At 47.6% G+C, this 24,039-nt stretch overlaps 1 protein-coding gene across 5 annotated transcripts in view; it reads right to left on the bottom strand.

Annotated features, from left to right (window-relative positions):
* Positions 1-6,466, bottom strand: part of DUSP22 (dual specificity phosphatase 22) — a 61,363-nt gene extending 54,897 nt beyond the window's left edge. For 2 of the 5 annotated variants that reach the window (XM_058668267.1, XM_058668255.1), the window contains exon 1: positions 6,395-6,466. In XM_058668267.1, the coding sequence (XP_058524250.1) occupies positions 6,395-6,463 (69 nt within the window). In that variant the 5' untranslated portion in view covers positions 6,464-6,466. Of the gene's footprint in view, positions 1-5,924; positions 6,113-6,394 lie in introns of those variants that run through there. The other 3 variants (XM_058668277.1, XM_058668274.1, XM_004596527.4) reach the window with 3 other exon arrangements.
* Positions 6,467-24,039: the final 17,573 nt, after the last annotated feature.

Raw genomic sequence — 24,039 nt, 5'->3', positions numbered from 1 at the left:
TAAAGCACTGAAGTAAAAAACAAAACACTGCTTCTGACGCAGGAAAAGCTTTGTTTATTTTTAAACATTTCACTTAGTACTCCAGGAAGCCAAGGAATCTACAAACCCCACCCTGACAGACTGCACAAAGATGAACTCGAGCCCCAGCAGCACAGGGTCACGCATGTGGGGCTGGAAGGGTGAGGTGGAATCTTCCCTTCCCAGCTCACAAAGGGCTTTCTGGGTTTCTAAGCCAGGAATGGAGGGGAAAATTCTGGTGGATTCCCTGAAGGGTCAAATGTCACAGAGAACTTTCTGAAGGCTGTTTGGCATGGCCTTCATCGGTCTACATTTCTGAGTGTCCTGAGAACATTCCTTACAAGCTTCTGTTTTTTCAGAAAACGGGTGAAGACAGACACCACCTGCAAGGAGCCCTGATGGGAGACCAAACCGAGCAGCAGCGTCCTCACTCTTTGCATGTTTATTACATACTCCAGGGTCTGACATGGCGCCTTGACAATGGCAGGGGTCAACATCCTAAACGGATGGATGAACTCTTGAGGCAGCCACGTCACCTGCTCCCAGAAGCAAACAGCAGCATCGAGCAGCTCAAAGCAGCTCCTTGCCCACTCCCGTGCTACAACAGTGCTCAGAAGCCCGCTAGAACCACTTGGTAACCATCACAGTCCAGCTCACATAGGCCTCAGGAGATTCCTGAGAGTTCCTAGCTGGTAATGAGTTCACCCCTCCCTCCCTGGGGGTTTAAGATGGTTTTGGCTGTCACACTATGTGTAGGGGATGCTACTAGTGTTTACTGGGTAGGGGTATGGGGCATTGCTAAACCTCCTAATGTGCACAAGGAAGTCATCACAGTAGATAATTATCCAGGTCTGAATGCCAGCAATGCAGAGGTGAGGATGCTTGCTGGTCTACGCCTATTCCTCTTGAACTGAGACCGTTCAGCAATCACACCCCCTTCCAGAGGACAGAACCATCCTAAACCAGGTGTCAGTCATACCCAAGGCAGATGCCATCACTGCCAGCTCTGATGGGACAAACCCCCCACATGCTGATAACATAGACTATTTCTGCTTTATTGTCTGTAAAACCGTCTTCTAGTAAGTTCTCACTCGCTTCTCTCAACAACCAAAGGAGTAACTGAGGAAGATACCTCTACGCTTGGTATAGAGGCCATTAAGAAACTGGGCTAGCTAATCACCAAAGCCTTAAAGTTCTAAATGTCTATGAGTCCTTGCAGAGAAAGAGGCTGAAGCTCAGAAACATGAGGTGACTTGTTCAAAATCACACCCAAGAAGTCGCAGCGTGATGGCAATGTCCCAACCCAGGTTTTTGAAAGCCCCTTTTTCCAACAATGGGCTTCTCACGGGAAAGTGATCCATCCATCTGAGTGACTGTCCCCTACCACCATCCACAGGTCGTCCATGACATCCTGGAACAGCACCCATCCTCCACCAGGCAGGAGGCGTTCCAAATGCAAAACAGGAACGAAGCAAGAGGCCGGCAGACTGGATGTGCCAGAAACTAAATCAACAGCGGTGAGTGGCAGGCCAGCTGTCAGAGGCAGAGGGTCTTCCCCACTGCGCCCTAGCACGGCAAGCCTTCGGGCTTCCTTAGGTCAGCATTGAGTTCGATGCCACAGGGACTTGCACACAAGAAGCCCTGGGGCAGCTGTCTTTGACATCATGCTTGGCTTGGGTCTTACGCTTTGTTCTGCTTTGTCCTGAATGGGATACTGTCATGCTTAAAAGTATGAAGGCAACAGTGAGAAGGGGAGTTTCAGGAGCTCTCTCAGAGGATTTACTGGTTCAGACTCTCGAGAAAACTTTTGAGTCAACTAGGAGCTTTCAAAAGCTCCAGAGAAACAGGCCATTTGCATGCAACAGCCTGTTCAGTTGAACCCCAGCCTTACCAGGGATAGTTCCCAGTCATTGTCCTCTGTGGCTGCGAGCAGCCCAGCTGGCTTTGAATCTGGCTGAGTGAGTGTGGGCAGGCCCCTAACCCGTGTGCCTCACCTGCAAAACAGGCTTGAAGCAACAACACTTACTTCACAGGTGTGTGGTAAGGACTGGAGATGAGCTATCCATGGGGAGGAGCATGCAAGACAGAGAGTGGGTCGTGGCTGATTTCGACTTTGGCCAGTGTGAAAGGCAATGAGCTGCTTGTCTTTTCTGCCCCTTATGAATGCTAAACACAAAGCAAGACGGGAGGTGGCAGGAGGCGACTGCTTGTTTTACAATTGATCTGAAACTATGAGGAACGTACCAGGTTACCAGGTTCACTTTTAGGGGTTTAAGGATTTACCTTGGGATGTGGCTGGCTTCCTAGATCAAAGGAAAATACTTTCACTGTTGCTGAAATCAACAGGAACTGGGGTCCAAGCCCAACTCTGATACGTTCTAGCCTGAGAGCCCACATAACTTGAAAGCCTCCACCTGGAATCGCAAAGAGGCTAAGACAGCCTAGGTTTGTAAGGCTACAGTGAAGTCCGATTTTTACTAAGTGCAGGTACATTTTACAAGGCTCAGAAAACAAAGCATCCCAACTTCCACACAGCTTGTCTCTATTTCATCGCCATCATAAACCGGGGAGAACACAGAAGATGCCTCCCCTAATCCACTCATTAAGAGGGACGTGATGCTCTGCTGCACAGGGGCCTGGGGAGAAGATATTGCACGTGCATGTGGTGTAGAAATGAACTCTGCTTCCACAAACCAGCAGGATGCAATCCACAGAGGTTACTCATAAATCTTTTGGTCAAAGATGACCAACTGGTATGAGATGACAAAGTAGTAATTTCACCCCAGCTCCTGCAGGACACATACACACTTAGGTTTTCAGTTCCAAGGGCAGGGCGTCTTATCATTTCTTAATTCATGAATGTTCTGAGGAAGACATTTCTATGGTAAGCATCTTCCACAGACCTCTACAAACCCAATCAGTCATTCTTTTCTTCTGCCTTTGGGATGGGGAAAATATGAAGACTTGCTCCAAGTCACACAGTAACTGTTCGCTGTCCTGCAGTGACAGACTTGGAAATAACGCGTGTGGACTATCGTGTTGGTGAGATAGCAGAAGTTTATTAGTGGCCTCAGGCTTTCATAGACTGAGGGTCACAGAGGATAAGGGAGGAGGTATTGAGGAGCTTACACAGTTCCCATAAACCTTCCTACGGAACCCCTCAATTGTTTCCACAGCCTTGTTTGGAACTATCTTTTGTTTTGCATAACCCATCAAGTGTTCTCATATACATGATAGCCAATCAGTTATACAAGTGGTACCCAATCAGTTGTTCTCATACAAATGATATCCTACCAATTGTCATTCCTTCTACAAATCACAATGTCCTTCTACAAGTAACTACATGGAAAATTCTAGATAATGCTCGTTGTTACGGGCTTCCAGCTACTTCACCACTATGTGATCTTATGATGTGTCTCTGGTTAAACATGTGGATGCCAGCAGACTCCTGCGTCAGGCTCAAATGCTACTCCAAGGCTGCCTTCCTCGCCTCCACCTCTCCACCTGTGGCTGTCGCATCCTGAGGAGCCCCAGTGTTTATCTGCCTAGCCTCCACCCCACTTTAATTGCCATGCAACAACCTGCATTATGCACTACAGCACCACTAACCCCAGTGGCTACTTGCAAGTGAGATGGGGTGTGAGTACTTGGTTAAAAAAAAATTGTAAAATACTCCATGATTTAACACTTTGGTTACAGGTTAAAATGATACTCTTTTGTGTCTCTCCAGTTAAATAAAATATATCATCAAGTGCATGTCACCTGTTACTTTATATCTTTGTAATGTCTGCCAAAAGATTGTTAGTGAGGTATAGGATTTCTGCTGCATTTCTGTGATACAAGTGCTGGTCTGTGTCAGTGACCTCTGTCTCCACGCCCTGCTCAAAGTAAGTGCGCAATAACCATGAGCTGAATGGACAGTTTCTAACTCCTACACACAACACTGCCCCATTTCTACACCGGATATCACTTCTCTACATACAAGACAAATCAGGACAACAAAAACAGCCAAGAAACCTACTTCCCACTTGGAAAAGGCCAAACTTATGCTAGATCCGCACTTCGGCTGAGAAGTGTCAGAAGAATTTGATCCCTCAAGGCAGTCACTCGTATTCCTGAATAGCCTTTAAATGATTCTATACAACACTACCAATTACATGCAGAAAGAGATGCAAGGTGAACAACTCAGGTGTGAGAAACCAGAAGCAGTCCAAGGAAAGCGGAAGTGTGATCACAGTCCATGGAAAGGCAGGTGGGACCCAGGACACGTGACACACATCCCTACAGTCGTCTGTTCTACTTTCACTTTTTCTTTAGCATCTATTTTATTTAAAAGGCAGAGACAAACATCTTCTACTTGCTGGCTCACTCCCTAAAGGCCTGCAGTGAGTGGGACGGGGACAGACCAAAAACAAGAGCTCAGAATTCAATCTGGCTCTCCCACATGGGAGGCAAGGATCCAAATAATTTGAGCCGCTATTGCTGCAGCCCCCTGTCCAAAGTGTGGATTAACAGGAAGCTGGAATCAGGAATCGAGCCAAAACTCCAGCCCAAGCAGCATCTTCACCGCTGTGCCAAACACCTCGGAGTCGACTTTAATTTTTAAATGCAGAAGGCTCATGGCGCTGATGGAATCCGGTGCTAATGGCGCCACTGGTAATGCAAGTACTTATCCAAGGGAGAAATGGGTACTGCCCAAACTTGGCCACTGGCCAAAGAACAAAAGCAAAACACAAAACCGAACAAAATGCTCTCAGTGTACCAGCGAAAGGCATGCAGGCCCCAAACAGACACATAGCCTTCTCATCAACTGGGTCTCCAAGGACAACACAGGGACAGGTAGGGACACAGGATCCCAACCCCCCCAAGGCACATTCCCTGCTCTAGCTTGAATTCTCCCTTCCTACCTCTTCCCCCACCACACACACACCCACTCCAACAGTCCAGCGAAGGAGAAAATTCACTGGAGGCTCCGGGGAGCTGGAAGGAGGAAGGGAGAAGAGACGGGGTGGGAAAGGAAGGAGGAAGGCGGGCACACGAGGATGCCCACCAAACATGGCGGCCGAACGTTCATGTGCATGAGGAGGGCAAGGAGGCCAGAGGAGCTCACCCAGGAACCTTAACTGATTTGCAAATGTGTTGAGGGTTTTTCAGAGTCTAAGTTCTCCTTCCTCTGAAGCTGAACAACCAGCGCAGGGAACAGAACTCAATTATTTCACCTTATGCTCCACACAGACATACCACTGGGCAACTCCTAGCTGCAAACAAGCCAGCACTTCGCGGATGGCAGAACAGCGTGGTGGGGCCTGGATTCAATGTTCTAGAAAACCAGGGCAAGCCGACCTCCCCTCCCAGTCCTGACCCGTCCCAACAGGTTGTCCCTGAAGTCACGCCACCAGGTCACTCAGGTGAAGCCAACTCAGTTCTCAGCCCTCAGTCAACTTCTCTAAGTACAAGATTCAAAAAAAAAAAAAAAAAAAAAAAAAAGCCTTGGTCTACACGGGAGGGAACACAGGTTTGAAGAGAAAAAGAAAAAAAAAGAGGAAATGACGGAAGAGACACCCGTGGACGCTGGCTGACAGACGCTGTGGGAGGCGAAGCTTCGAGAGCCCCAGTTGGAGAGCCAAGGGGAGGGGAGAGAACCCATGCCACAGCTGCTCCGAGCTGGGCACGGCGGGTGTAGCCGCTCAGAAAGGGCCCGGCTCCCAGTCCGGGGCTGGGGGGTGGCCCGCCAAGGCGCTGTTTCCGGAAGCCGGAGTGGCGTGAGGTGCAGTGAGGAGCGGGAACCCGCCGCCACCCCATCCCCCCGAGATCACCACAGCAGCGCCCCTCGCGCGCGCACACACACACCGGGCCGCCCCTGACCCCCGCAGACAAGCGCCCTGCCGCCTCGGAGCCCGCGTTACCTTGTTCATCCCATTGCCCATGGTGGCGGCCGCGAGCTCTAGCGCCCTGGGCGGCGCGGCGGCGGGCGAGCCGAGGACATGCTACACCCGGAGGAGGGCCGTGCGGGCGGGGCGCGGCGGGCTGCGCCAGCGCCGCCTCAACCAGCACAGGCCCGCGCGCCGCCGGGGCCTGGCATGGGCGCCAGGACTGTCCTCAACACACCACCACCACCACCACGAGCAGATGGACCTGCACGCCCCAGCAGGACCCGCAGGGCACGGGACTCCTCCGGCACCTTAGCCGGCAAGTGGTCTCGCTTTGCCGTTCCCCGGCCCCCCCCCCCCGGGCCGCGCCAGGGCCCTCCAGACTGCACCCTGGGATTCGGGGGTGCCTTCCCTGCGGGCCTAGGCTCGTCGGTGCGGGCGCCTGGGGTGCGGCGGTAACGGGGGACGAGGGGGTGTGTGGCAGGACCCCTGAATACAGGCTCTACCCGTGTTCGGAGAATGGAGGAGGAGCGGGGTGGGCGCGAACGCCGCCGGTTCCCGCGGAGGCTGCGCATGGCGGTCCGCGCCCCTCCCCCCCGCCAACCCCAAGTGCATGCAGTCCCCTGTGCTCTGGGGCGACCTGGGGGATGGCTATTACCAGCAGTTAAGTAGCTGCCTGGCTTCACTGCTTCAGTGAATCAGGTGCTAATCCGAGCCCTGAGTCTTCGGGGCTCCCCTGCCTGGGTTTTCTGCATGGGACAGATTTAGGACGGGGGATTCCTGCGGCCCTGCCCCGCCCACCACGACCGAGAAGGCTCAGCCGGTGGGAAAAGGTGGGGTAGGTGACTAACCCCTGGGGGAGGCCTGACCTCTCCACCCTGGGCAGGCAGAAGCCCTTCCCAGCCCCCCTCCCCCATCCACCTCGCAGTATCTTGACCTTATTATAGCCCGCAGCTTCACACTCTGCGCACTGGTCGTCCTGTTTAAATGTCTGTCTTGTGATTGGGGCTGGAGAAGTTCACCTCTTATCCTTTTAGCAGGCTTCTCTTGGAGGGTGCTGGGTATTCGTTCATCCTGACCAAGGTCTGAAGTTCCTCTCTGAGGAGATGGAATCTTTGAGTTAGGGGCGGTTTCAGTTTCATTTCTTGGCTCCTCGGTAATGCCCTGCACACAGTAGGTGCTTAATGAATGTCTGATAGATGAATGCCTGCATCAGTCTACAACAGGCAAGCTCAGCCTGTGGACCTCATTTTTGTGCTCCCCAAAGCTGGGTAGGTTACCAGCATGGTGACCTTCTGGGGGTTCCTGAGACCTGTCTGACTGGATCCTGCCTGGGAACTTGGGCAGGGTGTGCCCTTTATCCACACATCTGAGGCCTCAGCACCTTGCCTGCTGTCTTCGGGGTTGCATGCCAAAAGTTCTGTCGAGACTTCCTTGTGACGCGATTCAACATCAATCATGTGATTATTGTTTTTCTTCATATCATGTAACATCACTGGAAATCACCAAATGTATTTTCTTTTTTTAAAAAAAAAAAGAATATTTTTATTTGAAAGACAGATTTACAGAGAGAGAGATCCCTCCGCTGGCTTACTTCCCAAATAAGCCAATCTGAAGCCAGGAGCTTCCTCTGGGTGTCCCACATGGGTGCAGGGGCCTAAGCTTGTGAACCATCCTTTGCTGCTTTCCCAGGCTATGACTGGGAGCTGGATGGAAGTGGAGCAGCCAGGACACAAACCAGCACCCATGAGGGATACCAGTGCTGCAGGCGGATGACTGGCCTGATAAGCCGCTGAGCCAATCCTTGCCTATTTTTAAAGGCTGTGTCACTAGCCAGCAGTGTCCAGATGGAAAAGGTCTTTGTCTGATGGGCCACCATAGTCAGGTGGCCTGGGACAGCATCTGCTGCAAAATAGAGATTTGGTAAGTATGTGTGCAAAAAAAATTAATGCTTTTGTGTGTTGTGTGTGTGGGTTGAGAAAACAGCAGTGGGATTCTGAAGCATGTGGAAGTTTTGGAAAGAGCTTACAGAATTCACTCAATGCCACATCTCTCATTGTGCACCACATCTTCTGGCCAAGAAAATGTCTCCAAACCCTCATGGTGTGGGGATCATGTGCCTCAGGTTAAGCCCCTGTGCAGGATGGATGCCTACTCCCCATATCAATATGTCGGTGAGAATCCCAGCTGCTCAATTTCTGATCCAACTTCCTGCTCATGTGCCTGGGGAAGCAGCAAACGGTGCCCCAAATACTTGGGTCACTGCTATTTATGTGGGTGACCCAGCTGGAGTTCCTGGATCTTGTCTTCATCCTGGTCTAGTTCTGATTGTTGATGGTATTTGGAGGATGAATCAGCAGATGGAAGATCCTTCTGTGTGTGTGTGTGTGTCCCTTTCTGTCACTGCGTCCATCCAATTTTAAAGAGGAGCTCACACCTAGAGCAGGCTTGCATTGTTGACCACGGCAACATGGGACCTAGACCAACCAGCAGTCTTCTTCCCCCTTGCTTTGCAAGGGTTCCTTTCCTACCTCCACTTCTCTTTCTGCATCCGTTAAGCCTCCCCATCACCTGTGCAGCCCTCCCACTTGCCCTTTGCGTGGGCCGTCATTATGTCATTATTTTGACTACCTTCCTGCACATAGGCTGCACAGCATGGTTAGACTGTCTGGGGAATCCCAAGGCCAGCCTCTGTTCCTTACATTTTAGGTAAAATGATCAACTTTCCCCACCTGAAAATGAGAGCATTTACCTGTGAATTTCAGAACATCTTGTGCAGACACGTATGGTATTACTTTACTGCCTGCCACTCCTCACGTGTCATTGTGTTTCCAGCAGTCAGATGCCCTCTGAAGGACACGACTGCTTGGCAAGATCTTGCCCCAGAGTAACAGATCTGATTCTCATTGTGTCATGTGCCGTTCATTTCCTTATCCTGATGAACTTTTTTCTCCAGTTCCGGTGATATAACTAATCGCTTTTGAACGCAGAACCTGACATGGCTGTCTCTGGGAGCTGAAATCAGCATTTCAGCCTGTGTTTAGCACGGCCCTTGAAGGCTATTACATGGGAAAAGAAGAGAATGTGAACACCACAACTCAGAGTGTCATTTTTCAAGATTTTTATTTTTTTGAGGGTGCAAATATCCAGAAAAGATTCTTAACTTCATCTTTATCCTCAACCCTATGGCCTAACCCCACATTTCTGCAATATAACACTCTAGTTCCCCATTTCCATCTTGAGTTTCTATGTTTCTTTTTTTTTTTTTTCATACTCTCTTTGTAGCTACTGTTTATGGGTGTAAAAAATAGAGGAAAGGAAATCCCTCAACTAGGAGTGGAGAATAGTTATCCAGTCAGTCATACAAAGTTTATGGATTTACTGGATTTGGACCTGCCAAGGCAACCGTAGGAGGGACTGAAGATTCAAGAGATCTATAGCACGCTGAGTTTTTTGAAGTTGGTCGTTTCATAGGGCCTGCAAATGAAGTGACAGACATCCAAGTGTCTCCTGGCAGAGAAGATTCCCTGCCCTTGGCGTGTGTCACATTCAAAGTAGTGTTGTAGTTCATTTGTGTTTTCTCTTAATCACAAAATTACATAGGCATCACAAGTGACTTTTTTTTTGTTCTCACTTCTGCTTTTCTACTTGATATTTTCCTCTGTTGACACTGCCAACATCACTGATGCTGGCCAACACTCCCAGCCAAGTTACCGCCTTCATGTGTGCACCATCAGGAACGTTTAACAAGTCACAGGAGCCAGCCAGCTCCCACAGTCACAAGTGGTTAAGGACAACTGGCTAGCAGTCTTTTTAACAAGAAAGCTCTTTGAACTTTTAGATGGGCCTATGTAAATGCCACAAGCAGAAACACAGTCATTCAGCTCAGCCGATCACTAGAGGTGTGAGCGATGATTTCAGAGAATGGAGGCAAACCTCTGTCCCAGTGAGAAGCAGCTGTGCAATCTTCCTTGGCCTCTTGATTTTAACTCAGGTTTCTCAACCTCAGTGCTACTGACCTTTGGGGCTAGATAAAGTTTTCTTGTTTGAGGTTGGCCCTTGCATCAGTGGATGTTTGGAGCTATTCCTGGCTTCTTGGTCACCACAGTGCATTAGCACCCTCATGGTTATGATAGAGAGAGGACCAAAGACAGAAAAAATACTTCCCTCAGTTGTCATTTGTGTGACTGGGCAACCAGACTGGGATAACACCGGAGAGAAATCATGCTTGCTTTCAGTGGTCAGCCTGCTCACACCGAGGGCTTATGCTGGTTCCCTGCAGACTCCTCAGTCCACAGTGCCAAATCAAGAACAGATGGCTAAACCCAGGAGCTCCCCCTCCAAAGCATGGCTGAAAGGGGAAGAAAGCTAGAATGGAATCAATTGTCAAGGAGGACAAGGGTGGAGTCTGGAGCTTCTGAAGCAAAAGCAGCAATGAAACATTTTGCTCAGGGGACAATTCTGAGCAGCCTGATCATGAGCATGGCCTTGTGTGTGATGTGTGACCTTAACCTTTTCCAGACTACCCAATTCCAGACCCCTTTCTCAATGGGGACTTGGTTTGGGGAGCTTGGACCTCAGAGCCCAGATGCTGTCCACTCTCTCAGAGAGAATGAGGTCGGACATGGACAGCAAGACATGTGAACGTGCAGGCAGGTGGAGAATCTGGGAGGAGATGAACAGAAGCAGGCTGCCAGATGGTTGCTTAGGAGTTCAGAAAATGTGGTAACATAGAAGTCCTGGCAAGAGTTAACAGTGTACAAATGAAGTTATCAAGCAGCATGCAAAACAGAGAGTCAGCAAGGGGAGAGCCAGAGTTCTAGCTCCCACATGTGGGGTGGAAGAAGACATTATCACCAATCTGCAAGTTTTAATGGGTGTGTCTCTATTATGAGTACAACCAGATTTTTCCTGAAATTGGAGCTGCATGGGAAATGGGTTGGTGTACATCTCAGTATTCAGCACTTAGGATAGTTCCTGGGTCAGGGTGAGATACTTCCATGTTTGTTGATTAAGGCAAGAAACATGGGTGTCCAGGCTGCCAAATTTGTCCAGAAGTGAGATTCACAAGCAATTCATCAGGTGCTCTAACCATGCCACAGTTCCTGTTTTTCTAGAAGCCCTGTCATTGATCTAGGACTGATCAAACTCCTGTCGTCTTCTGTTTCTACACTAGATGCGGAGGACACACTCGACAGACCAGGAGTGAGCAGGAGACGCTGTGCACAGCTCGTTCATGCATTTCTATCTTCCGTCTCTCAGTTTGCAGTCACTGTGAGAGCTGGCAGAGTTCAGCACTCTCTGTGATTTTGCCCTTTGGCATCAGTTGTTCTTTGAGAAACTCTACCTGGTGCTTGGCATTTAGCCCAGCAGTGAAGATGTCAGACACCTATACCCGGTGTCAGAGTAGCTGGGTTCCTCTGGCTCCTGTTTCCAGCTTTGTCTAAATGCAGACCCAGGGAGACGCTAGTGGTGACTCAACTTAGGTCCCTGCCTCCCATGTGGGAGACCTGAATTGCATTCCTCACTCCTGGCTTTAGCCCAGCCCAGTCTGAGCTCAGTGCAAACATCTGGGCAGTGAACTAGGTGCATGGAACTGCTCTCAATGAGTCTGCCTGCTATCTCTCTCTCTCTCTCTCTTTTAATAAACAGAATTTGAAATAAGAGTCAGTGACTGATTTATGCCTATCCATCTCATGATTTGTCTGCGGCTGTTTTCCTTGTCTGGAGTGGTTTTAAGTTGACACATGTACTTCCCCATGTCTACCAAGAAAGGTGTGCCCAAGATTGTTAACAAATTACGTTTGTTAAGCCCCTTCATGACTTAAAAAAACCAAATGACCAAAAAAAAAAAAAACATTTTCATGGCTGGTGAGTCATGAGCTGGATAACATACATCCTTTTAGTCTCTGAATCACCACCTAAAAAGATGTCTGGCAAAGCTGATACTGCTCTCTCATTGTAACTCACCTGGGCACAAGGAGACATGCCCATGATCCCCACCAGTTGCCTGTTACACAGAACTCCCTTGTTGGCCACAAGGAGCTTCACAAAGTCCTATGGAATTTGACCACGTGGTCTGCAACGTGCTGGAACAGCAGATGGCCTCTGGGTGTCCATGGGCAGAGGCTCCCACGTGTACATGTACATTTTCTGTATCTGCCTGGCCTGGTCCACTGCCCACCACAATGCCCAGTTCTGCTTCTTCAAATGCCTGCAGGGGCCAGGGGTGGGGTACCCAAAAGTAAAGACGCAAGGGAAGAGAGCAAGGGAAGTTCCAGCTTGTAGGGACAATGTGGCTAGCGCAGCTCTCTTCGGAACTCCTAACGCCCATGTGCTAAATGTTACCTTGAAATTCTTCCCTAGTGATGTCCTTGGCTTTGGCTTTGTTTGTTTGTGTTTTGCCCTCCTTGACATGAAACTAAAAATGAGCTGGATCTGAAGGCACCAAGAAACGTCTGAGTAGGGGCAGAGGGAGCAGGGGGTTTCCTGGGGGAATGGAATGTCCCCACAGAAATTTCACCATGAGAGGGGAAGCCCATTTCATATGACATAACTTGTCGTTATTGAACTCTCTCTGCTGGGTTTTACGTTTGTCAATGCTAATCATTATTTCAGTTATTCAGCATTTAACTCCAATCTCAGGGAGCTGGAGTGAGTCTCTTAATTTTGCCCACAGCAGGCCCCTGGCATTTTGTTGTGGGGTTTACCACTTGGTTGCAGGACAGGACATGGCCTTTGGCTCAGACAGGTCAGTCTCATCCGCATTTACTCAAGAAAGATGGCTGATGTTGACTTGGACTTTGGTCCTTTCTTGCCACAACCGGTTACCCTTTCTATGCAGGGAACTCTCAACTCCAGGACCCTCCAAAATACGACAAACTCAAGAGCAATCTCCTCAAGGAAGGAGCAGCAAGCCACTGCCACCAGAGAGTCCTCAGCCCACACAGCTGGGATGTGGTGGTTCCATCTTTTGTATCAACAGAAGACAGGACAAAGCTCTCCTTGTGGTGTGAGTGCACATCTTGTACTACTAAACAGACCAGAAAATGTTCCAATTCAGCAACACTCATGCTTTGTCTGAATGAAACATCAATTTCTTCCCCATGATACCCCAAAACATGCGGCAGGATTTATTTCACTTTGTTGTAATTAAAAGTGATATTTCAAGTGAAGGCACAGTATATCTTCAAGGGGACAGAGATCTTTGTGTCTGCAGACAGAAATTGCCATCACTGTTAAAAGGAAGTTCTTCCCCAGCTGTGGAGATTTTGAGGAACAACCCGCTAGGTGAGTGAATGCAGAGAGCATACATGTGGAGGTGAGATAACTGGCATACGAGGCATCATGAATATGCAACAACTCTTCTGGATACAGGAGTTGTAGGCAGGTGGAAAACTTACGATGAAATTTTGCTTTTAAAATTTCAGTGTTGTAGTAGCCATGACCACAAGGCTAACAGGGCAAGAAACTCTTGGCATTGTTGGTATACAGCATCTTTTTTTTTTTTGTATAGAGTGCATCTCTTTCCTTCTTCCATCATCCTAATTCCAGGAAGCCAGTTCTTCAACTACTACCCGTGATAGCTAGAATTATGCATCTGGGTTGCATAGAGCTGTCCAAGTTCAGTGTTGAACTAAGTCCTTTAGAAGGCTCTTTGGAGATAAGACATTCTCTCTTGCAATGAGGGTGCAACAGTTTCCCAAAATGACAGTAAATCAGTCCTTCATCCACTTTTGCTTTTTCTTTAAGGAGATTTGTGGTTTTAGTCTAGTTTTGTTTTTAACTTGCTGAGATTTTTTTTGTTTGTTTGTTGTTTAATTTCTAATATGCCTAGTCAGCATGGGAAAAGGGGGATAATTACCACAAAACCTTGAGACATCTTCAGCTGCTTTCCCAGGTGCGTTAGCATGGAGCTCGATCAGAAGTGGCGCAGTTGGGACTTGAACTGGTGCCTGTATTGGATGCAGGTGGAGGCTTAATTGGTTGTGCCATGATAATGGCTCAGATATCATTAGCTTTCAGTGGAAATAATGCTTTGATATCCTTTAAGCACCTTCCTTTTGATTTTTCAAGCATTTCGGTATGTAAAACATTGAAAAACAGCCACTGCCTCCAGTTGCTGTGTAGGGTCAGCATGTTCAGCTGGCAAGAGCTGGTTTTTTCCTTCTCAAGCTTGGGGTGGGCAATGGAGAGTCCCCAGAAGGGACATGCTGGCTGGGGGAAAGCCAGGTCAATATTTCTTCATGGAGGAAAAAAAAATACACTTTGATCTTACTCAAAACAAGTCAAGTATGTGTCAGGTTCCATTTGTGTATTTTCCCTGGAGACTCTCTCAAAATAACCATGAAAGCCTTCTAGCTCCTCCTCCTGATAGCTAATCGAGGAGCTCACAACACTGGGAAAGTTGTTTGTGTCCAAGTAGATGGCAGGCTCCTCAAAACTGTTGGGTTTGTACAAAGTGGAGGGCTCAGTTGCATAAACAGGTTCACTAGTCTGTTCCTTCCCCTCTTGAAATCCCTTCCTACCTCGACTTGGTTACCAACCTTCAGGCAACGTGGCCTCAGATGCCCAGTGGACCTAGTACAGCAGGGTGCCTCTGGGCCTGGAAACTCATCTTGTTTTAGTTTTCGTCTCTCCCAGGTCTTGAGACAGAGGGTAAGAATGATGATGATGATGGCTACTTCAGGTGTAGTAGAGAAACAGGAAGCAGGTTGAAATGGAGAGAGGAAGCGTTGAGCTCATCGCTTGTTAAGGTGATGACATCATAGCAGGGAGCAGGAGCAAGTGCTGAAGACAGAAGGACCCAAGAGCGATGACAGCCACCACGAAGCTGTGTCCACAGACTGGGAGAGATGGGCCAGGGGCTGCTGATGTGAGACTAGGAGCATAACGGAGACTTGCCGTGAGGGATGGGACTGTGCGACCAACCTGGAGTATCTACTATGACGCACCAGGTACCTTGCGAGTCCCGAAGGCATGAAAGTAGAAAGATCCAGGCTTTATCTCCAAGGAACTCACAGCTCCATGATGTTATAGGCAAGGAACTCATTGACTGGCCAAGTGTTTGGGGCCAGAGGAGGAGGGTGGCTTACAGAATCTGCACTGCAGAGCAGGGTCCTGGCCGAAGGCAAGGTTCTCCACTGGGAGAGAGGAGGTGGCTCAAGCTAGAGGGTAGGGAAGCTTATTTTTTAAGACTGATAATCATGGGAAGCTGTAGGCCCCAGAGTAGGAATGGAAGACCTATTTTATGGGAGCTCCCTGGGAGCTGCAGCCATCTCCACGGGGCTTGGGGTGGGAAGTGGGGAAGGGGACTGAATTCTGTCCCTCCCCTCAGTCCTGTGCAGAAGCCCAGTAACTCGGAAGTGAGTTGTGTGAGGCGGAGACACTGAAGGAGGTGGTCATATTCGTGTGAGGTCTCTCATGGGACTGTTGTCCTTAGCAGGAAAACTTAGGACACACACGGAGACACAGACAGGTGATGACACAGGAAGACAGCCACCCAGGAACCAAGGAAAGAGGCCGCAAAAGAATCTGGTCCCACCCACACCTTGAGCTTGGTCTCCCAGGCAAAGTGCCACTCACTGCCAAGACACAGGACTCAGAAGGAAGGTCTGTGGGGAGCGATTGTGGACTGTCTGGCCATCTGCTCTCCCACACCACTGAAAACCCAGGCTTATCTGGAGGCCAGCAGAGGGGCCCGAACAGTGTGTCCTGCGATGCCAGACTGTTCAGGCCACTGGTGAACTGAGAAGGGTGAGATGGAGCCATGGTGGGATGGGAAGTGAGTGGCTGAAAACCCAGAGGCCATCGCATCAAACGTTGAAACATCAAGGTAGGCTGCGTGGAGGTAGTGAGTCATGAATGGAGCCTGCAGGAGTGAAGTTCTTTGAATACCACGTGGCCTATAATCAAAGCTCTGAGCCCTTGTTAGAAAAAGAAAATTACCTGGAAGCAGCACAGGGGGAAGGACCGTCTCAGGATAGGGCTTCGCTCCCCACATGCCCGCAGGGGCTAGGCCTTGGCCACTCTGAGGCCCAGCCCGAAGCCAGAAGCCTGGAATTCAGGGTAGGTCGCTCACATAGTGGGCAGGGACCCAATTTCCTGAGCCATTATAACTGCTTCCCACGGTCTGCGTTGGGAGGAGACTGGGGTCTGGAGCCAGAGCTGGGACTCGAACCTAGCACTCTGGTGTTAGATGAGGGCTTCTTAACTGCTAGGCCCACCTCCTGTTGCATCGGGCATTTTGTATTTATTGTTTCAAGTTCCTCCTAGCAATCCTGGAAGGTTGTGTTGTGCTCTATGAAGACCCAGCTAAGAAACGAGACAGGTTAGAGAGGCTGATCAAGTGGCTAAGCCAGCAATGAGAAACCCTCAGCATTCCTGCAGAGCCTAGTAGTTGAGGCATCTGTGTCACACATCAGGTTTCCTGGGTTCATCTTCCAGCTGCCCATCTTGGTTCTGACTTTCTGCCAGTGTAGACTCTGCAAGGCTGTGGGGTTGGCTTTAACCAAGTCATTGTTCTCCCATTTCCCATGTGGGAGACTTGAGTTCCCAGTTCCTGGCTTCAGCCACTAAAACTCAGTACGGGCCATTGCAGATATCTGGGGGAGCACACCGGAAGATGGGAGTGCTCCTGCTCCCTCTAATCCACGTGTCCATGTTACATCCTGTGACAAAATAGTCAAAAGGGGAAAGAACTCTCAAAGTGGATGTTGTGAGCATGAAGGCCTGTTGGGAAGATGGAGTCTGTCCATTTGGGTTCTTGAGGCATTTGACTAAAATGGGGACAAGGCAAGAGTCCCAGGTTCAGAGGTTGTGAAATTCCCAAAGCTGGGAACAGGTTTGTTGGGAATGTGATGGCTGAACTGCAGGTGCTTCTGGGTTTAGCCAAGCAGAAAAAACATGGCATACCAAGTGACAACTTGGAGCTTGTGAAGACTCTGACAGCAAGATCACACTGTCATTATTGCTCGGAAAGGTGGTTGTTTTTCCCACCTTTGGTATGAGCGATGAGCATGAGCCTCCGTGGTTAGTCATACTCCATGCATGTTATTTTAGCGTTTGGGGTAAAGAAGCCTTACTTGAGTTCTCATTTTGCATAAGGTACTGAAATAAATGTTGGGAGATGGAAAAAGTAAAACTGAAAGATGAATAGAACAGAGTCTTCCAGGGAGGGCTGTCCCAAGCTTACCAGTCTAACACAGATGGGATGATGACAGCCACGTGTGAGTCCCACCGCAGTCACATCAGCAAGCGAAGACAGTGCTGGGCGCCCAGGCCAGATGCAGGCAACGGCTCCTTCACCCCGTGGGAACGCCAACTGCGCTTGTCACGCAACGGACCTCTTTCGCATCCACTACTCCCAAGCTGTCGGCTTGAGACAGATCACACAGACCAGACCGAGCAAGCACATTGTGCGTGCGCTTTGTGATCACGTAAAAATCGTGTTTGATCTCCAAGTGACCCCAAAGCTGGTTTTAAGAGATGGGCATTTGAAATCATTTATTTTGTCATGTAACCTGAACTTAGCAGGGGTTTGATATTTCCCCAAACCCTTAGTATGTTCATTTTACAGTAGCCCTTAGGAGCATTTGGGCAGGAGATTTCAGTTCTCCTTAAAGTGCCCTGCAATAGCGTCTGTGTATTCACATTGCTGGCCTGCTGATAGCCGCACTGCGCATGTAGAAACAAATCAAGATCAGGCACTATGTGTTTCCTTTATGTGACAGAGGAATCTACTCTCAGGACCAAGGAAGTTCTGTTTTTGTATCTTGATATTCCCACTAATAGAAGAGAAAATACAAGGCATTATCAATCCAGATTCTCGTGGGTTTTGAATGAGGTTACATCCTGAGGAACCCATGCGGCAGTGAACGCATCCGAAGTCAAGATGCGCTCAGTACACCTGGCCTGCAGCCCACTCCAGCTTGGCAACGCAACCCATTGCCGAGTGTGACCAATGTTCCCTCAGGATGGGTGACCCACTGCCAACTGCCGCCATCCAGCAGCTTGAGAGAGGATGGAGCTGCACAACGCTAGCTTGGAAAAAGTCCAGCGTATGGTTTCTATAGAATCGTTATCACATACATCAGTTTATTCTTTGTTTCTAATTTGTTAACTTTAAAATGTCTCCTTGAGGGGCTGGTGCTATGCTGTGGCTGATAGAGCCACCACCTACAGCAGTAGCATCCCATATGGTTCGAGTCCCGGCTGCTCTACTTTCAATCCAGCTCTCTACTAACGGCCTGGGAAAGCAGCAGAGGATGATTGAGTGCTTGGACTCCCATACTCACGTGGAAGGCACCTGTGCCACACATCAGGATTCCTGGGTTCAACTTCCAGCTGCCCATCTCATTTCTGAATTCCTGCTAGTGCGTACGCTGCAAGGCTCTTGACTCCTGGCTTTGGACTAGGCAAGTTGTAACTGTTTTGGCTATTTGAGAAATGAACCAGTGGATGGATGATCTCTCTCTCTCTCTCTCTCTCTACATATATATATATATATATATATATATATACATATATATATATATATGTATGTAAAATTATACCTTTTAAATAAATAGAGCTTTAAAAAGTAAATCATGCTTTAAGAAAAAAATCTTGATCCATTTTCTATTGCTGTAATCATTTATCACAAACTTTATGACTTAACACAATACCCGCTTGTTTGCTGTAGGTCAGAAATCAAACATGGATTTCTCTGAGCTAACATCAAGGTCTTACCATACTGCGTTTTTGTCCAGAGATTGCAAGGAGCAATCTGTTTCCTTATTCATTAATTTTTTCTTCTTTTTTTTAAAAGTTTGTTTATTTTTATTGGAAAGTCAGATACACAGAAAGGAGGAGAGACAGAGGGAAAGATCTTTTGTCTGATGATTCACTCCCTAAGCAGCTGCAACGGCTGGAGCTGCTCTGATCCAAAGCCAGGAGCCAGGAACTTCCTCTAGGTCTCCCATGCAGGTGCAGGATCCCAAAGCTTTGGGCCGTCCTCGACTGCTTTCCCAGGCCACAAGCAGGAAGCTGGATGGAAAGTGGGGCTACTGGCATTAGAACCAGCGCCCATATGGGATCCAGGTGTGCTGAAGGCAAGGACTTAAACTGTTACGCTATCGTGCCGGGCCCTCATTCATTCTTTCATTCATTCCTTGGAAACAACTCATTCATTTCCTTGAAGTTGCAAGACCTAGGTCCACATTTTCACATCGCTATTGATGCTGCATCCCTTGGCTCATGGCATCCTCCCTCTGCCTGGAAGGCTGTCACCTCTGAGTCCCTTCCTCACTACCTCACTCTGACCCCTCTTCATTCATTGTCTTCCATTTAGAAGGACTTAGATTTGACCTTAGATGCATATGCAAAATGCTCCTCTTCCCTGTGTCACACTCACCGGTTCCGAGGACAAGGAGGTGGACATACTCAGCAGGTGGTTATTCTGCCTATCATGAGCCCCATCAATTAGGAATGCTTGCACTGCTAATGACAGCATATCTGATTAGCAGTGACTTCAAGAACCATGGATCTGTGTTTCCGATCATAGACAGTAAGGAGACAGTAAGTCCCAATGTGAGTGCTCCATCGAGGATCTCGAGCTCCGTCTTTCTACTAAACCACCTTCTTGTGTTGAGTTACTGCTGCTGCCACTCGAGTCCCAAATACTATTTCTGCATTTGAGTTCAGAAGAAAGAGGGTGAGCCATTCTGAATCTCCCCATCAAGCTTCAGTTACGGGTCTTTGGGTAGAAGTTGGTCATAGCATCACTCTGTTGTAAAGGAAGATGGTGAACAGAAATTATATCATCTGAAAGGCTTAAAACACGTATACACGACCTCAGGAGAGCATTCTGGGTCCTTTTCTAAGCAAAAAAAAAAAAAAAGGCTCTATAGCAGGAAGGAAAGAAAAGGCGTGGTAGAATTAAGGAAAACGCAAGGCAACCTATAGTCAGAAAGAAAGACTCAGGATATGTGTCTTAGAGGAGCTGAGCAGCGAAACAAGGTGAAGCTTTCTTGGTTATTGCAAAAATGTGCCTCTTTCTGGGGAAACTTCTCCCTGGGTTCATACTTTCAGATTTAAAATCCCTGGAATAAACTGACTGGTTCAGGTCCGATGGCATTTCCCGGCTTGAAGAACCCTAGGGGCATTCAATACATGCACGTGCAGGAGCATTTAGAACAGGGACATTTAGTACAAGCAAGGTGTAACCTTGGAAATGGAACCCTGTGGATTGGTGTTGTTTTCAGAGAAGTGACATGATCATGAGATGAACATTTAACTATTACATTACCATTACGTTTGGAAAATAAACACGGATGAAGATCACTTAGAAATCATAATTCTGACTAGACTGTTGTATCACTTTGTCATTGAGAGACAACAATGGTCAACACAATGTAGTGGCATCAATTTTTCAAAAAGCATATGAAACTGATGTTCCCCTATCATATAAGTGGTCTGATGAGGGTTAATGCGCTAATGCAAGGACTGTCTACTGATGGTTGCCATGATGTGTGAAGCATATCCCTGAGATACCTCAGCAACATTTGAGCAGCGGTAAATCCTACTGCTGCTTCTCGATCCTGCTGAAAAGCAATGATCTGTATGGGAGATTCTGAGTGCAGATCTGTGGCACTTTCACTCAAGTGTGAACTTGTGTAACAAACCACGGCCTGTCCTCACTGGGATGTTCTGGCAAAGGAGAGTGCAATCAGTTCTCACTGTGGTGTTTTCAGCTTAGAAAATTTAATTGTCTAAAATCCAGAGTGATTCGTGAAAGAGATGGTAAGGATATCTGTGTAAATTTATATGCCTACTAAATCCAGAACTTTCCTAAGATTTGATTCAGCACAGGGGATATCAGACAGCAGAAGCTGAAGCTCCAGGAGTCTGTCTTTCTCCCTAGACAAATTATGCAGTGGATTATTTAATGATGTAATGCATCTGAAACACTGGCGTCCACTGGAAAACTTTCAGCTTCGAAGGAAAAGCTTGGATGACATTTTAGAATCCAGGCATTCAAAAGAATCTGTTTATATGGGAGCAAATTAGTAAGTTACTGGGCCCAGGGGAAAATGCCAGCTTGGAGGTATCGAAGACCTTAGGTTTATATTTCCGGTTGGTCTCCAGCACAGAGGATCTTACAACAATTTTAAGAGCCCGGTAAACAGCAGGAAAGAGACTTCCTTAGTAACCATAGTATAAGATGAAAAAAAAAATCACAGAGAAACAGGCAAGTATGGCCCATTTAAAGGATCAAAGTAAACAGAACCCAGGCCTGAAGAAAACCAGGTGTCAGGTTTATTGGATAAGTACTTTAAAAAAACTGCCCAAAGATGCTCAACGAACTAAATTCAGAAAAATGATGTATAAACAAAATGGAAATTTCAGTAAGGATGTGAGAAATGTAGCAGGAAATCAGCTCTAGAGGTACAAGGTTCAGATGAAAAAGCTGAATAAAATTATTAAAGATGTTCACATGGAAATTTCAGTAATCAGAATAAAGAAACAGAAGATTCCACGACAGGGTAATTAAAATGACTAATAAATATAATGAAAAAAGGCAGAAAAATAAAAAGAGAATCAAAGACCTGTGGAAACAAGAAGGAAATATATATATTTGTCTAGAAGGAGAAGAGAGAGATATTAAAAGGAATTAAAGATAAAATTGCCTTAAATTGGAGCCACTATTGTGGAATAGAGGGCTAATGCTACTGCATCCCATATGGCTCATATCCTTCTGGCTCCACTTCCAATCCAGTTCTCTGCTAACATGCCTGGGAAAGAAGTGGAGGATGACCTATGAGCCTGGGTTCCTACATCCACATGGGAGACACAGAAGAAGCTCCTTCCCCCACCCCTGTGCTATGGATGAGGTTTTGAGCCTAATACTTATTTCCTAGTTTTTTTTTGCCTCTTACTTTAAAAGATTTTACGCACAGGCACAAATACAGCTTACAAAGTGACAAGGTTTATATAAAAGGTGAGGAATTCACAGACACAGTTGGGCCAGATTCAGGGATAGAGTGAGCCAAGGAAGGGAAAGGTGGGGGAGAGAGACAGCTGGTTTCCGTCTGCTACATCAGAGAGAGAGAGAAAGAGAGAGACACTCCCCCTTGCGAGGCTTCTTATGAGCTTAGAAAGGGAGGTGACACTGCCCCTGGGTCCCAGGTAAGGGGAACTATTTCCCAGGGTAGAGGTCCTTTGATTGACAAGTTGGTGGATAGATTTGCATAGGACAGAGGAGAGGATGTGCCTTTCAACTCTCATGAGCATAAAATTGTTAAACACCTACATCATATCATTTGCAGCTGCATGAGAGAGTGAACCAGCAGATAGGAGATCTCTCTCTCCTTCTCACCCCCACCACACATACACATCTGCCTTTCAAATAGAAAAATAAATTTTCAAGTCCTAAATTAAAAACCAAATATTAATCTAAAGATCCAAGAAGCTCAATGAGCTCTAAACAGGTGAAGTCCCAAGAGACTCACGCCAAGATGCATGATAATTAAACTGGTGGGAACCAAAGCTTCCTGAAAACAAAGACTCCCACTAAGAATATCAGTGCAGTTCTTACCTAATACCTGGGAAGCCAAAGGAAGCGGGTGTAAGACTATAAGGCTCCTATTGGGCAAAGGAGGGAGAGGCTGAATCTGCATGGATTAACCAGCACTGAAGTTACTAGCTTACCGCTAGATCTGACCCACAAGAATAAGCAAGAAAATCCTCCATGTAGAAATGGAAGAACTCTAGACAGGGACTCCAATTCATTTGAAGAAGCAATGATCTTCCATTGAGACATTTCACATGGCAGTTACAAGACCTAGTCAAATTGCTTTTTAAGTGATGTAGCATCACTTTGTAACTCTTCTTTTTATTCTGAACATGATTTAAAACTTGAATTTGGAAAAGCAAGTGTTAGTCCTTTTATATAGCACCAACAGTTAAAAGATAGGGAAAGAGTTGTTTAGGACCAGAGATTTTTGTGTACTGTTGAATTTTAGCCGATACAAAGCCAGATTAGACTGATAGAAATTCTAGTTGTTAAATATAATTCCCCTGTCAATGGCAAAGGAAATAGCTGTAGCAAAGACACAAAAGGAAAAGAGACAATAAAGTGCTTTACCACAGAAATGTGTAAACATAAGACGTAACAGGAACATAGGAAATGGGAGGAGGAGAAGCTAGACACCCTGTTAGAATATAACTAGCACTATAAATACTTTAATTGAAAATGAATTCAATGCTCAAATCAAAAGATAGGTGTTGGCAAGAATAGGTCTTTTAGAATGATCAAAATTTTATTGCTAAAAAAAACCAAAAAAACAAAAAAACAAAAAAACCTGGTAATGTTATCCACTGGCATACATTCAGCTCAGGTCGGGGGTTGACCAGGCTGGACTAGTTTACATTACCCACTGGCAAATACAAACACCAAAATGGAGTGTAGATCAGGCCAGGTTGGCCGGAACACAAGCCAGTTCACATGAGGGTTGGGACTGGGGGCTGCCTGGGCTGGGATAGACTGTAGCCTCCACCAGCATGAGCTGGAATTGGGGGTAGACCCCCTGCCTGGCCAGGCTACAGCACCCACTGGCAAATTACGAGGTGAGCTGGGCCATGTCAGACTGGGCCACAGCACGCAACCAGCATACGTGAGACCCAGGGGTGAGAAGGCAAAACCAGTAGGGAGGCTGTGTGGGGATCCCCTGCTGGACCACCACTCACACTGGTGAGTGCGAGAGCTGAAATGGGGGCAGACCAGGCCTGGCAGGGCGGCAACGCCTGTTGTCCTCATGTGAGCTGAATCAGTGAAAGTCAGGTTGGGTTAACTATTCCTACTGGTGCATGCATAAGCCAGCGTGGGTGTGGGTTGGCTGGGCTTTACCGCAGCATCAACTGGCAGATGCTGGCATGGGGAGAAGTTCTGTCAAGTCAAATTGCAGAACCACTTGGAGAATGCAAGATGCAGGAGTGGGAGTGAGCCAAGTAGGGAAACAGTGGGTACCTCCCTCTTGGGTTGCCACTCCGGCTGGTAAGCATGAGAACCAGGATTGGGGCAGGCATGGCTAGACAGAGAGTGGCACCTGCCGGCAAGGTGTGTGGGCTGGATAGTGGGGCTGGTTGGGGTGAACTAAGTTTCAGTGGCTAT

Source organism: Ochotona princeps, chromosome 1, assembly GCF_030435755.1.
Source record: "Ochotona princeps isolate mOchPri1 chromosome 1, mOchPri1.hap1, whole genome shotgun sequence".
In the NCBI taxonomy this organism is placed as follows: domain Eukaryota; kingdom Metazoa; phylum Chordata; class Mammalia; order Lagomorpha; family Ochotonidae; genus Ochotona; species Ochotona princeps.
This window is presented reverse-complemented; position numbering and strand designations above follow the sequence as displayed.